Source organism: Suricata suricatta, chromosome 12 (assembly GCF_006229205.1).
Source record: "Suricata suricatta isolate VVHF042 chromosome 12, meerkat_22Aug2017_6uvM2_HiC, whole genome shotgun sequence".
Taxonomy (NCBI): Eukaryota; Metazoa; Chordata; class Mammalia; order Carnivora; family Herpestidae; genus Suricata; species Suricata suricatta.
In genome coordinates, this window is record NC_043711.1 from 25355194 (window position 1) to 25370524 (window position 15331).

The window sequence follows — 15331 nt, forward strand, 5'->3', positions numbered from 1 at the left end:
TATCCCAGAGGAATGAAAGCCTGTGTTCACATACAACCCTTGATACTAATGTTTATAGCTGCTTTATCAGTAATAGACAGCTGGAAACAACCCAAATGTCCTTCAGTGGGTAGACGGTTAAACAAATGGTGGTACATTCATATCATGGAATATAACTCAGCAATAAAAGACCAGACTGTTGATACAGGCACCAGCCTGGATGAATCTATAGAAAATCATGCTTAGTAGAAAAAGCCAACCCCAAAAGGTTGCATAATGTGTGACTTCGTTTATATAACATTCTAGAAATGATAAAATTATGGAGACAGAGAACAGCTTAGTGGTTGGGTGAGAAGAAGGGGTGGGTGGAAAGGGGGTGGGTATGGCGGTAAGAGGGTGGCAACATGAAGAATCCCCGTGGGGATGGAGATGCTCTCTATCCTGACTGTGTCGAGCTCAGGGCCCTTGTGATACTGTATGTAGTGCAATTTTGTACGATGTAACCATTGGGGGACCTGGGTAAAAGGGTATTAATTTCTTTCACCTGCATGTACATATCTCATTATTTTGCTCAATCATCTCAAAATAGTTTATTTTAAAAAATAATGATTGAATGCAATTTTTAAACATTTTAAGTAATACAGAATGGTCTTTAATGAGAAATGAGTTCTTCTCCCACACCTCATTCCTCCTTCCCCCCTGCCACCTCCCTCACAGCAAACCCCATGGGTAGGTACTATTTTCATTTTTCATAGTTGTAGAGACTTCTGACTGAATTGCTCTGAATATTTCAGAATTGGATATCACTTACATAACAAAGACAAAATTAGGGGTTCTGACCTGTTTGATAAGACTTGTCACAGGTGTGCCTGTCTCCCATACGGTGGCTGCAGGGCTGGGCCCCATCTCTCACTTCCCCGGCAGGAACAGAACGAGGGACTGCTGTCGGGGATGGCCCGGGTCAAGGCCCTGCCCAGCTTGTAATGTGCTTGTGTAAACCTGACAGGAATCGAGCCTACCGGAAACATGGTGAAGCAGCCGGCCAAGTTCACCGTGGACACCATCAGTGCCGGGCAAGGAGACGTGATGGTGTTTGTTGAGGACCCAGAAGGGAACAAAGAGGAGGTATGTTTGAAGACGCTGCCACTCCATGGAACCTTCGTGGCCCACCCAGAGACTGTGCCTCCCTTTTCTAAGAGGATCCTGTGGCTTAGAGCAGTCAGAGTGATTGGCCCAGGTCTGTGCCTTGAAATGTATTAGAAATTGATATCCAAGGACACAGTGTTTAATAAAATAAGAGATACTTTGGATTTAGCAAAAGCCTTGTAAATTGAGGTTTCAGATACTCAAGACCAGAATAACAATAACAATACTGATACAGTACAATACAGCAACAATACTGATGCTTTACTCTCTTCTGAGGCTGACAATCCTTGGTTCTTACCTCAGGGCCTTTGTCCATACTGTTCCTTCTATCTATTTATCTCCTTAAGACTGGATTTTATTCCTGGTACTTAGCACCATCTGAAATTCTAAGTTTATTGGTATATTGTGTGTATCTCCCACTGAGGCAGGGAGTGTACTTGATTTACTTTTGGTATCTGACACTAGGCCTGGTATTTCATAAATTCTTTTTTTAAATGTTTATTTGTTTTTGAGACAGACAGACAGACAGACACAGTGTGAATAGGGGAGGGGCACAGAGAGGGAGACACAGATTCCAAAGCTGGCTCCAGGCTCTGAACTGTCAGCACAGAACCTGACATGGGGCTTGAACCCACGAACCAGGAGATCATGACCTGAGCCAAAGTCGGATGCTTAACTGACTGAGCCACCCAGGTACCTCCATAAACTCAGTAATTATTGGACCAATAAAGATTTAAGTTACTTGCTTTATGATCCCTCTCATCTAGTGAGTTCCAGCCCTGAGACTGTGGAGAGTTAGGACTTGTATACACATTTGTGTGACCTGACCTAGTGTCTGTTACTTTAGGCCGCTCTTTCCTGGGGCATCCTTCATGAGTGCTGGTGCAGGAAGTCACCCGGACAGGGTCCATACCTGGCAGCTTGATGCCCGGCCTTGGCTGGCACCGCATACTTTTACTTAGACCCATCACCTTCTCTAACTATTGCTCACTTTCTGTCCTAGGCACAAGTGACCCCCGACAGTGACAAGAACAAGACATACTCTGTGGAGTATCTGCCCAAGGTCACCGGGCTGCACAAAGTAAGATGAGGTGTTCTAGCTGTTGCTTGGACTGTTCTTCTGGGCTTGTTTCAACATGTATCTCTTGGGAAGGTTGAGTTCTACTAGGTTCTTGGCAATGTCTTAAGATTTTTAAAACTCTGGGTAACAAGTGGTTGTAGCTACGTGCCTGGAGTATAGATGCCAGGCTTTGGGTTCTTTAATGCTTCCTTAAGTACTCCCCTTTGGGGTGGTCCAGAGCATTGCTAAGGATTGGGGCCTGAATGTAGAGAAGGCCAGTTAAATATAGTCAAACCTGTGTCCCAGTCACTCATCTGGAGAAATGCTGGGGGTCTAGCCCCCACGTCCTTCATCTCAGCCACATTTTGAGTTCTGTCTGAGTGGGTGTCCAGTTGGCCTATAGGACAGGGGCCAAGGGAGTCTTGCAAGAGAGTAGGGTGACCCAGGAGTGTGCGTTTCCTTGAGGGAAAGCCTTCAACAGCACACATGGGCCAATCCTGTGTACCATGCTAATATTTGGAGACCTGGACCATACTTACTCCCTTGGTTTTTAGTGATTCACCTGGAATCATGGCTATAGATTTTTCTTATAACTTTAGGACATCTTGAATTTCGGGGAAAAAATCTTGAAGGGAGCATTTATGATGTCATTAATTTAGTCAATTCATATGAAACCCAACTCCATCCCTCGTCAAATTCAAAAGATGAGAGCTCCAACTCAAATTTTAGATGAAAATCTATACTCTATCTCAAAATTATGTGTCTGAGAATGATTTTCGGTCCCTTGAAAAATATACCTTGTACCACTAGGAGGGAACAATGGCCCTTTCTGCAGCTGCTTTAAATGGTCCCATGCCTGCAAATTGTTAATATCCCGCTATGGAGGCCAGCCATAGCTGATGTAACCATTTTTAGTTTGCTAAAGGCATGATGTCCTAGGCCCAGCCATGTGGCCAGTGGAGCCAGGTGGGAGTCCCAGGCAGGCTGCTTAACCAGGGCTCCTGGTTCCAGCCACCTTTGCATGTATAGTTAGGAGGCTGGAAGAGAAGATGGTCAGTGCATATGGCTTGATATGGTGGTCTCCTGGGCAGGGAGAAGTGACCATACCTCATCTGTCACTCGTAGGTTACAGTCCTCTTTGCAGGACAGCACATCTCCAAGAGCCCGTTTGAAGTGAACGTTGACAAGGCGCAGGGAGATGCCAGCAAAGTCACTGCCAAAGGCCCAGGCTTGGAAGCTGCTGGGAACATCGCCAATAAGCCCACCTACTTTGACATCTACACGGCAGGTATGTGGGTCAGACTTTCTTCTGGAGCCTGAGGCAATCCTTAGGAATCCCAAAGGTTTGGAATGTCTGACCTTTTGTTTTTTCAGTCAAACAACCAACAACAAAAGTGCCTTTTTCCAAGTGTGTTGGTTATATTTATAGATTTTTCTGAAAAATTTTTTTTACATTTATTTATTTTTGAGAGACAGGATGAGCAGGAAAGGGACAGAGAGAAAGAGAGACATAGACTCCAAAGCAGGCTCCAGGCTCTGAGCTGTCAGCACAGAGCCCGACACAGGGCTCTAACCCACGAACTGTGAGATCATGACCTGAGCTAACGTCAGATGCTCAACTGACTGAGCCACCCAGGCACCCCATATATTTATAGATTTTTCTAAACCAGCTTTTCTTTTCAAGATCTTACACTCAAGCATGACTTCAATTATTAATAATCAGGCAATTTCTGCACACATTTCTTACTTGACTAAATAAACATTCTAAAGAAACTAAGTTTTATGAATCATCTGCTAGACCAAATTTTATGCAAGGCTGGGGTTGGCGGGGAGCTGGTGGGGAGGAATGATAAGACATGATTCTTGGAACATCACTTTCTTTTCAATGTAGAAAACTTAGAAAATACAGAATGGGAGAAAAGGAAAGTTTATGACCCTCCTCCCCAACCAGAAAGCAGTTGTTAGCATCTTGGTGTGGACCTTGACCTTTGGAGTACCTGTCTTCTTCCGTCTGTATTTTATACCTGAGCTCATCTGCAGCAAGTGTTCTGACAAGCTGACCCAGGCTCACGAAATACTTATTCTCTTCTAGGTGCCGGTGTGGGTGACATTGGTGTTGAGGTGGAGGATCCCCAGGGGAAAAACACTGTGGAATTACTGGTGGAAGACAAAGGAAACCAGGTGTATCGATGTGTGTACAAACCAATGCAGCCCGGCCCTCATGTGGTCAAGGTCTCCTTTGCTGGGGACACCATTCCCAAGAGTCCCTTCGTTGTGCAGGTTGGGGAAGGTGAGTGCTGTGGTGGCCAACTATACTTGCTTCTGGCATTGAGGCTGACTGTGCTCACAGCTGGGCTCTGAGGCCAGGGGAACAGTGGGGACCCTGCTGGACTCGCACCTGCTCCCTTTCTGCCAGGGCCCCTTTGGTGGGAAGTGGCTTGCTTTGTCCTCAAGATATTAATACGAATATCTTATTGTGAGCTGTGCACTGACCTAAGTGCTTCACTTGTATTAATGCATTCAGTCCTCCCCAAAACACTCGTGCAGGAGAGTTGTCGCTGAGAGATGCAGGATTGAGGCTGTTTGGGCAGTTGGTCTCTGTGGCTGAGCGTAGCAGCTGTGGTGCTGCTGATGCCCTGTGGCCTCCACTGCTTGGCCTTTACTGGCTGTCAGACAGCACAACTGCATCTAATCATCGCACCAGCTGGGGTGTTTCAGGTGCTAATATTATCTCCAGTTTCCAGGTGGAGACCCTGAGGCTTCGATAACATAAGGTATCACTGAGTATGGACTAGGCATCAGTAGAAGTAGAACTCAGGTCTCTGTTGACCCCGTATCCATGTTGCTAAACCCCTTCTGCAGCCAGGGCATGCGTTTTTCTCTAATGTTAGACTCCCTTTCCTTCCGACTTTGTTGTTCTTTTTTCTTGTTTTGTTTTCCAACCCTGCTGCCTTTTCTAACCAATACTTGCCTTTCCCTGTTCTGTCCTCTGCATCTGCATCTGTAGAACTGGCTTCCTCTACTGAATCCTACCTCTGGGTCAGCCTGGACCCTGAAGCTGTTGGCTTCCTAACTGAGAGCCCTGGGCCAGAGGCATCTCGCTGGGTAAGGGCTGGTCGAGTGGGACTTCCATGCCAGTTCGCTGTGCTACCTGCACACATCAGCTGGGCCTGTGCTGTTTGTGACCTCAAGGCGTGACAGTGTGAGGGTCAGTATTACTCATCTTGCTGGACCCCAAACCCACTCTCTAAGTACACTGAAACATGTCTAAGACATCTCAAAGTGGTGGAGAATCTGGTGGTTTCTTTCAAACTCTTTAGCTCCATTTAGTGTTTATATGAACTGAGCAGTTACCCTGTAGATGTTGAGACTATTACCCACATTCAGAATTTCCATGAGTGGTTGTTTTTTTTAAGACACATAAAAACCCTCTGAGGGAAGTCCTGTCATCCTGTTGTGACTTATTTCTGGTATGAACAACTTTTCTCCTTTTGACAAAGAAAAAAAACCAAGACCGACACATTCATAAACAGAAGTCTCTTTGACATGCAAGAAAGAATTTTTAAGAGCTTTCCTGTTCTAATACTGTTTTCTGACCCCCTCCCTCTCACTTGTGGACTACATTTTTCATCTTGCATATTCTTCCATCACTTGTACTATTTAGTATTTAATTGATAGATTTTTTCTTTTGATGTACTAACCTTTCCACTACTTAACTGATTTCATATAAAAAAGAATCTTCGTCCCGCTTTCACAATGGAAAACAATGTCATTTGCCATAAAGTGTGGCCATAAAACTTATGTTCATCCATGAACCAGCTAAAATCATCTCTAACTCCTAGGATATCAGTATATCTCTTCGGGAAGCAGTTACTTGCCAAATAGCCAGCTGAGGCCATTGCAGGGTGGAGGCGCCCGAAGAGGAATTGTCTTCTTCCTATGCAGTAAAGAGTTTCATCCTCTGGAATCTATGATCTCACGTCTAGCATATAGAAGACTATCAAATGTGCAGTGTCAGATTTGGAAAGTAGGGGGCACCTGGGTGGCTCAGTAGGTTAAGCAGCTGACTTCAGCTTGGGTCATGATCTCATGGTTTGTGGGTTTGAACCCCGCATCAGGCTTTGTGCTGACAGCTCAGAGCCTGGAACCTGCTTTAGATTCTGTGTCTTCCTCTTTCTCTGACCTTCCCCCTCTCACACTCTGTGTGTCTCTCTCTCTCTCAAAAATAAATAAACGTTAAAAAAAAAAAAAGATTTGGAAAGGAAAGGCTACTTAACAAACAACATGACATTTTGCCCATTGCTCTCTCATTTCTATATGTAAAGGGTTGCCTGAGTTGGCAAAGAATTCCTAGGGCACGAAGATGCATTTTTCAACCATAGAACAGTAGTTTTGTGGACCTGTCATGTAAGAAGTACTGGGAGCTACCTTGGTTCCTTAAAAAAATTTTTTTTAATTTATTTTATTTTTTTTATTTAAAAAATTATTTTTAATGTTTTATTTATTTTTGAGAGAGAGAGATTGACAGTGTGAGCAGGGGAGGGTCAGAGAGAAAGGGAGACACAGAATCTGAAGACAGGCTCCAGGCTCTGAACTAGCTGTCAGCATAGAGCCTGATGCGGGGCTCAAACCCACGAACTGTGAGATCATGACCTGAGCTGAAGCTGGATACTCAACTGACTGAACCACCCAGGCGCCCCCAAAATTACCTTGGTTTTTAATTTTTAGACTTCTGACTTCAGGTTTTTAAAACTGGATCCAAAAATCAAATGGAGAGTGGCATTTACTGCTAATTGTTGCATTTATAGCCACCCATTCTGATTAACTGGTGACAGCACTAATATGTTTGTCTGCCATGGCCAGGGTGGGGTTGAACTGTCTCTTTTTGAGCTGTCCTCTGGCTCTTCATACAGAAGACGATCACATTTTGACTTTTAGAAATGGCTTATCCAAAGTTGGGAATGTAGTCAGATATTTTCAAGTGCTACATTTTTCAACAAGACTTGAAAAGGTTTGGTCTTCCCAATTACTGGGCTCTTGAGTAGGACAGGGAGATTTAACTCTCTCTCCTTTACCACCGAGAGGATAAATGCCAGGATTCAGCGGGTTCTAGGAGCTCAGCAAATGCACACTGTGCTTCGCTTCTCCTTCTTTCTGTGCCAAAATAACTGACCCCCACCCCCACCCCGCCGTCCCTCTTAGGCATGGCTGGACAAAGTAATGTTGTGTCCTTATTTGCTAGCCCGGTGTATTCCCAAATGGGACCCTTGGCCTCAGGCAACTGCTGCAGGCTCTCTGTGCAAAGCAAACATTTTCTTGGCGGGTGGCTCCAAGTTACCTTGGCTTGCTCAACTCTAGCGAATGAAAGGTTGAATTGATGTCAAAACTGTGTTTGCAGCCTGTAGTCCAAACGCCTGCCGGGCCAGTGGCCGAGGCCTGCAGCCCAAAGGCATCCGCATCCGGGAGACCGCAGACTTCAAGGTTGATACCAAAGCTGCTGGCAGTGGAGAACTCGGTGTGACTGTGAAGGGTCCCAGTAAGTGCTCCTTTGTTTCCCTGGCTCAGGTGGGACTTCGGCTGCCTTTGCAGCCATGGCATGTGGATTTCATCCCACAGCTAGTTTCAGTTGATCCCAGAGAGCTGTGTCAAAGAGCTGAGGCGATCTGGCCTCCCTGGGGAAGGAGACAGTGATTGATTAGTTATGTCTACCCTGGAACAGGGGTAGCTCGACCACCTCACATATTAAGGCTTCTGGGAAAAGCAAAAGCAGTGATGTAATGGAGTTTGTTAAGTGCTGTCCTTGGAATGACAACCTGAAGTGGCTTATTTTTTATTTGAGGAAACCTAGGCTCCAGAGGGTCTTGCCCAAGGTCACACAGCTCATAACCATCTGGGCTCGAATTCAAGCATAGTCTCTAAAGCCAGTAATTTTCCCACTACAGGTTACATTTTATAGACTATGAAATTATGCCAAGTACCTAATTACTATGATCAGTGCTTATAGAAAGAGAATAAAATTCCCTAAGATTAAGTTTTCTTTGTAGGTAACTGCTGTTCGTGGAGGGGTGGGTTGCACTCTGCAACTCATTATTGTTCCCTTTCTGGGGAGGCGGACAGCAGGCACGAGGTCGGTGTCGGCTCTGCCCTCGTTTTCCCTGCCGCAGATAAGTGGCTCTCCATCGCTGGCTGCAGGTGCAGCAGCCCTCAGCCGTGTTGGGCCTTGTGGGAATGCGAACTTCCTATGCCAAGGTTTCTCTTCCTGTGCCTCTGTGTTGTTCTCAAGAGGCTGGGGCAGGAGTGTTCTGAGCCTGGAAGGTTAATATTTGATCTCAGAGCACCAAGCTGGGAGAGGAGGGCTGTGCTGTGAGGGTGGCCAAGGTTCTAGACTGCCTAGACCGGAAGCCAAGCTACTCTGGGGCTGCCCTCCTTACTGGCTTGTTGCTACAGGAGCCAAGGAGGCGTTTTCTCTGACCTTGGATTCTCGCTCGACTAAGTGGCTTTCCCAACCAAACCTCAGGGCTCAACACAAAACAAGTTCCTACCTGATGGCTCAGTCTGGAGTTTGTGGGGCAGCATCTAAAACCTGTCCTCTATGGAGAGCCTACAGGAACTTTCTGCTTTTGTCGTCTGGCTTTAAAAAAAGGTGTGCCAGGGCCGTAACCAAAACTCATGCCAAATACTCCTAAGGGTTCTGTCCGTCCTCAATTTTGTGGGAGGCTGAGGCAGCTAGCTATGTTTGTTACAGAAAATTGAGATAGGACTAGATATGTCTTAATGTAGACCCAGGGGGTCCTCTCTTGGCTCCACGAGTCTATTAACGCCCGTTAGCTGAGAAATCTTACTTTCCCCCACACTCTGAAGCAGAGATGGATCTATTTTTAGACTTGGATTAATCTCCCAGGTTTTGAGCGTCTCACACTCTGAGGCAGCCCGCTTGGTTTCCCTCCGTGGCTTATGTCTTGTAGATATTGCTGTCTTTCTGTTCTTGTCTTTTGGATGCTTATTCTGAGCCTGGAATTACACTGGCAAGATGCTGTGCTTTCTTCCCACAGAAGGTCTGGAGGAGCTGGTGAAACAGAAAGGCTTTCTGGACGGAGTCTATGCATTCGAGTATTACCCCAGCACCCAGGGGAAATACGGCATCGCCATCACGTGGGGGGGACACCACATTCCAAAGAGGTGAGTCTCCAGCTGGAGTTGTGTCTTCCCTGGAGGCGTGCTCGGTCCCGGGAAAGAGATTTGCTTTGTTGAAAACTTTTTTTTTTTCTTTTTTTTCTCATAGCAACACACAGACATTTGGCCAGTTCTCAAAAACAGCAGAAAGTCACTGTGGTTTCTGCTGCCTTGCTTTAAATCAAATGCCGACAGTTTGGGGCTGGGGCGGGGGTGGGGGAAGCAGGGACGCCAGAAGGAGCGGTAATAGAGAGCAAATGGGCTGTGTGTCTCTACACCCTTATGTAAACTAAGATTCTGTTTCTTTCAATGTGTGCCTCTGTTCAGGAATGCCATGAGGGTAAAGCCTGCCATGGTTTACATTAAAATTCTCTACGTGAGTACAGCCAGGAGCCAAGGGACGCGGTCTCCGACTTTGTCTTGTGGACATCACAGCTACCCTCCCCTGTTCATGTGTTTTCCAGCTTTCGTGGGGGCAACTTTATACTCTGAATAAATTCCATTTACCTTGAGAAATACCTAGGCATTATAGGGTTCTGAGAATCTAAGCAAACTTTTTTTTAAAGATATTTTTTAAAGTTTATTTATTTATACAATCTCTACACTGAACATGGGGCTCATTTGTGTCAAGCCCCAATGTTCTCGGATGAGCTCCGTGTTCTCCCAACTGAGCCAGCCAGGCAGCCCTCTAAGCAAACTTTCTTTTTTTTTACCCTCCCATACCAAAGTTAAAGCACATTCATTCATGTAGGAGATAAAGCCTATTCAACCTGGTTTTCTTCTTATAATATAAGCAGGATCTAGAAAAGAATGCTCTCTGTTACTGTCCAGAGCTCACAGTCTGGTGAGGTCTACACTCAAGGGGGATTGATTGGAAGGATCACGTGAAGCACTGTGTCTTGGGTGCCCACCCAGTGGCCACCTGAGTGCCCAGAGGCAGCCTCAGTCCTTTATATTGTTGACATAACAATGACTGTGGGGCACCTGTGTGGAGGAAGGGCTTGGCTAGACATTGAGACAGTAGGTAAATGGAGTGGAAAAAATATGTGTAAATAGCTTATGGCTGTTTTTAGTCCCTTCTTTGCTCTTCTTTAATGCTTTTTCTGTTCCTTTTCTCCTAGTCCTTTTGAGGTTCAAGTTGGCCCTGAAGCAGGCATGCAGAAAGTTCGTGCATGGGGCCCTGGCCTCCATGGTGGGATTGTCGGGCGGTCGGCAGACTTCGTGGTAGAGTCCATCGGCTCTGAAGTGGGGTCTCTGGGTAGGTGGAAGCAGTTGGCCAGTGGCTTCCGGAAAGCTGAGATTACATGCGGCTTGGTCCCAATGTCAGGCTGAGAATTGAAGCCTCCTCCAAGCCTCATTACCCTTAGCTCCCTCACCTCCTGACCATCCACGGCCAACTCTGGATACATCTGTGGGATTTCCTCTTGCCCTTCAAGTTATCCTCTGCCTCTTTATTCATTCATCAGCTACACCTCAAGGACAGAGGTTTTCTATGGATGTTGTATTTGAAATAGCACTTGGAACATAATAGGCACTCTACAAATAATTGTTGAATTCGTAGTTTAGATGAATGAATGAATTTTGCTGAAATTCAAAATTTGGGGAATAAATATTCTTTGGACCATAACAGTGTATTTTATTTTACTTATCTTATTATTATTTTTTAGTTTATTTATTTATTTTGAGAGAGAGAGGGAGAGAGAAGGAGATAGAGTGATCCCAAGCAGGCTCTACACTGTCAGTGCAGAGTCTGATGTGGGGCTTGAACCCACAAGCCATGATATCATGACCTGAGCCAAAGTCAAGAGTCAAATGCTCAACTGACTGAGCCACCCAGGTGCTCCAGTTTTAAATACACTTCTGATGTAAATAGGGTCACTTTACATCAGTGGTCAGCAAACCTCTATAAAGAACCAGATAGCAAATATTTTAGTGTTGTGGGCTGTAGTCTCCCTCTCACAGCTATTTATGTCTGCCGTTGTAGCATGAAAGCAGCCATCGAAAATGTAGAATTAGAGGAATGTGGCTGTGTTCCAGGAAAGCCTTATTTACAAAAAGAGATAGTGGGTCAGTTTGGCCTACTGGCTATAGTTTGGTGACAATTTGTTTTAGGTAGTAAAAATAAGCAAACCAGGAAAAATAAGAAATCACTTTTAGTGTTTCCTTCTAGAGAGATAATGAGTGTTTTGGTATGATATTAAACTGGCATATCCTTCCAGACATTTTGTTATGTGCACACACACCAAAATATTGATATGCCACCAAAAATATCTAGGAGTAATCTTTATGTCTTGTGCCTCAGATAAATATAGGCTATGTCTTGATTTTCCATGGCTTCTTTGGAATTCCATTGCATGAATATGTCTACCATTAGGCTTTCCAGTTATTTCCACAGTTTTCCTATAGAAACAATGCTGAGTACATATACTTTGTACCTCTGTTTACACATATCCTTGATTGTTTCCTTCAGGTGAAAACCCGGAAGAGGATTTGGTGGGGCGAAGGGTGGGCATTGGTTTAAGGTTTTGGTTGATCTTCCTTATTCGATGATGTTTAAAAAAGGAAAAACAAAAAGCATAGTATAAAATCTTCCTCTTCCACCTCTAGTGGAGACTCAGGAGGCTTGATTTTGTGGGAAATGGACACAAACAGATTTCAGTCTTCTGTCTTATGCTTGGGTTTGAGGGAGTGAATTGGTAGTAAGTAACATAGAGTAGGTTCTTTCCTTCATGTAACCAGGGATCCTTCTCGCCCCGCCCCCTAGGGTTTGCCATTGAAGGCCCCTCCCAGGCAAAGATTGAGTATGACGACCAGAACGATGGCTCATGTGATGTCAAGTACTGGCCCAAGGAGCCTGGCGAATATGCCGTCCACATCATGTGTGACGATGAAGACATCAAGGATAGCCCATACATGGCCTTCATCCACCCGGCTACGGGAGACTATAACCCAGATCTGGTGAGTCTGGTTGTTATGTTTCCATGCTCTCTTCTTGGCTCCTGACCCTCTCTATGGTACCCAGAGAGTCACCTTAGGCTGCATGTCGAGGGATGGCTAAGAGGAGCCATTGCTTAGGAAGGACACTGGTCTGAGCTGGGACCCTGGTAATACCACTTAGTACTTTCTTAATGCTGGGCAAGTCACTTACCTCTCTGACTCTTGATCCTTTCTGTATAAAATGGGAATGATAGTAGCATCTGCTTCCTAGGGTTTTTGGGATGCTAACATGCATGAAGATGGCCCTTAGCCTGGTGGCTGGCCCATCCAGGGGGCTGCAGAAGCTTTCCTTCATAAATTAAAGGTGTTTTTTTTTTTTTTCTCCCCAGCTTCCTTCTAGAAGGAGAACTTCCACTAGAAGTTCTCTATGTCAGCTCAGAATAAGGCAAGGAGCTCCAGGATAGTTGAGGGCCTGGTGTTTGAGAATTTTCTTCCTCCTGGGAGGTTAATGATACTAATTGTAATTTTTGAGTTAGAACCTGCTAGAGCATTTTATTTCCCTAACCATCCTGTTACGTAGGTGCTGTAAACCAGACATGGGTTGGGTTGTTTTATTCTTGCCTCATTCCCTGGTGGCCACTGGTCATTATATAGGGGTGTTTTTGAGGAATGACACAGAAGGAGAATTATTATTGGCCCTGTGCCCCAGGTCCAAGCATATGGTCCAGGTTTGGAGAAATCCGGCTGCATTGTCAACAACCTGGCTGAGTTCACCGTGGATCCTAAGGATGCCGGAAAAGCTCCCTTAAAAATATTTGCTCAGGTAAGGTTCCACAGGCCCCTGTGCAGGTAACTGTCAGGTGACAAGATCTGTCATTGTGGCAAGTTGCTCAGTTCATCTGACCCTCCGTTCACTCTCCATACCTTGGGAATAATACGAATATTTATCTCATGGGGTTTTGTGAGGGCTAAATGAGATTCTAATATGTAAAGCAAGGTGCTTTTCTCTTCTTCGGGATTTATATTCCTTGGAAACAAGGCTTGATTTAACCTTTCCCAGTAAATGTCCTTCAGTGTGGCTGAAGCAACCTAGTCCATGATGGGAGGTTTGTAAACAAGAATTTATTAAATATATTTATCTAACTTAATTGAATTTGGCTCAAGGATTTAAATGCAGGAATTTAAAAAGGATTGAGTGGCCACACCTTTGTTTTGGAGCCATTTTGCTCTTATTAAAAACAAATAAAAGCAGGTAGTATTTTATCACTTGTGGTGATTACATTGTGAGAATGTGGCATAACATAGTTGTTCCACGACTTGATTGGGTGGTGGCTTGATTGTCTCGGGAAGCCGTGGTGGCCCTGTTGGATGAAGACAGCGTGAGGGGTCAGTTTCTGTTCTTAGCAGGATGTTTCTGTTTTGCAGGATGGGGAAGGCCAGCCCATCGACATCCAGATGAAGAGCCGAATGGACGGCACGTATGCCTGCTCCTACACCCCGGTTAAAGCCATCAAGCACACCATTGCCGTGGTCTGGGGCGGTGTGAACATCCCACACAGCCCCTACAGGGTAGGTTGTGAGGCAGAATCCTGGCCACTGTATGAAAAAGCCAAGCCCTATGGCAGGTCTGGGCTGCATGCCTGAGGGCCGAGGAGATCCATCCTTGGTGGCCTTGACAGATGGAGTGGTTTGAATGGCAGAGTGCTCTAGATTGCCCAACAAAACTGTTTCTAACAATATTAACTGACAGTGTTTTACTGGATCCACATAGAGGAAAACGTGGCTATAACTTTCTCCCGTGTCCTCTTTAGGTCAATATTGGGCAGGGTAGTCATCCCCAGAAGGTCAAGGTGTTTGGGCCAGGCGTGGAGCGAAGTGGACTGAAGGCAAATGAGCCTACTCATTTCACAGTGGACTGTACCGAGGCCGGGGAAGGTGAGAGGGGGCTTCCCCCAGTAGAGTCATTGTTGCTCCTTGAGGAAGAACCTCTTTTCATAATGTTTGAAAGGCAGTGAACTTCAAACCAAGAAATAGTGCCCCTGAATAGGTAATTGTTCACCTAATGGGCCTCTGTGTCACTTCCTTGGTCATATCTTTGCTAATCTTCCGTCCCGTCTCCAAATCCCTGACTTAGCACCATCCCTTTGTCAGGTTTGTTACTGGAAGCTTTCCAATTGATTCTCTGGGGTGGTAGGTGAGCCGAGCTGGGAGTGATTGTGTGGGGCATGCTGTTTCTTGTACGCTGGTGTGCTCATAAGCTGGTCTGTTCCAGGTGATGTCAGCGTTGGCATTAAATGTGATGCCCGGGTGTTAAGTGAGGATGAGGAAGATGTGGACTTTGACATTATTCACAACGCCAATGACACGTTTACGGTCAAATATGTGCCTCCCGCTGCCGGGCGATACACCATCAAAGTTCTTTTTGCATCTCAGGTGTGTGTTTGGGCCTGGGTTCTTCCTGGTCACCTGTGTGCGTATTTCCTTTTTTTTTTTTTTTTTTAAGCAATGGGGCATTGTTTTGAGAATCCTGTTCAATAGTTTTCCTCTCTGACTCCTTAAAACCATGAAGGGGGGAAAAGAACAACCCCCAGGATTAAGGTTTTACTCCTTTCTAACCAAGGTGAGGCACAGTGTATTCAGTGGTTACAGCAGGGCTCTGAAAGGAGACTGGTTTGTTATAAACATTCCTCAAGTTTTTGACTGAAATGTAATGAGCTTGTGGAAGTGTCCTTAGCTCTGAGCTGTACCTGGAGGACATTTCCTTCCCCCCGGCCCCATATATTATTGTTGTTTTGTGTTTTATTCTTGGTAGTATTTCTTGCATCCTAAGTACTCGACCTTTGGTGTTAAAGGCTCAGAGTTTTCAGATTCATTTGTGGGAAACCTCCCCTTAGTTGTGCAGTGAGCAGGTTATAGCCTACAATGTAGGGATCCAGGCATTCGTAAGTGACCCCTGTTGGCCCCTACCTGAGGCTAGATTAGAAGGCTTGGCCCGTGGTGACAGACATTTGCTGGCCACCACCCACTGGAGTCACA

General features: G+C 45.5%; 1 protein-coding gene across 1 annotated transcript in view; it reads left to right on the forward strand.

Annotated features, from left to right (window-relative positions):
• FLNB (filamin B) overlaps positions 1–15331 on the forward strand; it is a 139133-nt gene that overhangs the window by 69519 nt on the left and 54283 nt on the right. Inside the window, exons 5-16 of the mRNA XM_029917885.1 lie at positions 986–1104; positions 2129–2206; positions 3311–3473; positions 4278–4475; positions 7584–7721; positions 9238–9364; positions 10480–10616; positions 12123–12316; positions 13005–13118; positions 13721–13864; positions 14107–14230; positions 14568–14728. Of these exons, the coding sequence (XP_029773745.1) occupies positions 986–1104; positions 2129–2206; positions 3311–3473; positions 4278–4475; positions 7584–7721; positions 9238–9364; positions 10480–10616; positions 12123–12316; positions 13005–13118; positions 13721–13864; positions 14107–14230; positions 14568–14728 (1697 nt within the window). The remainder of the gene's footprint in view (positions 1–985; positions 1105–2128; positions 2207–3310; positions 3474–4277; positions 4476–7583; positions 7722–9237; positions 9365–10479; positions 10617–12122; positions 12317–13004; positions 13119–13720; positions 13865–14106; positions 14231–14567; positions 14729–15331) is intronic.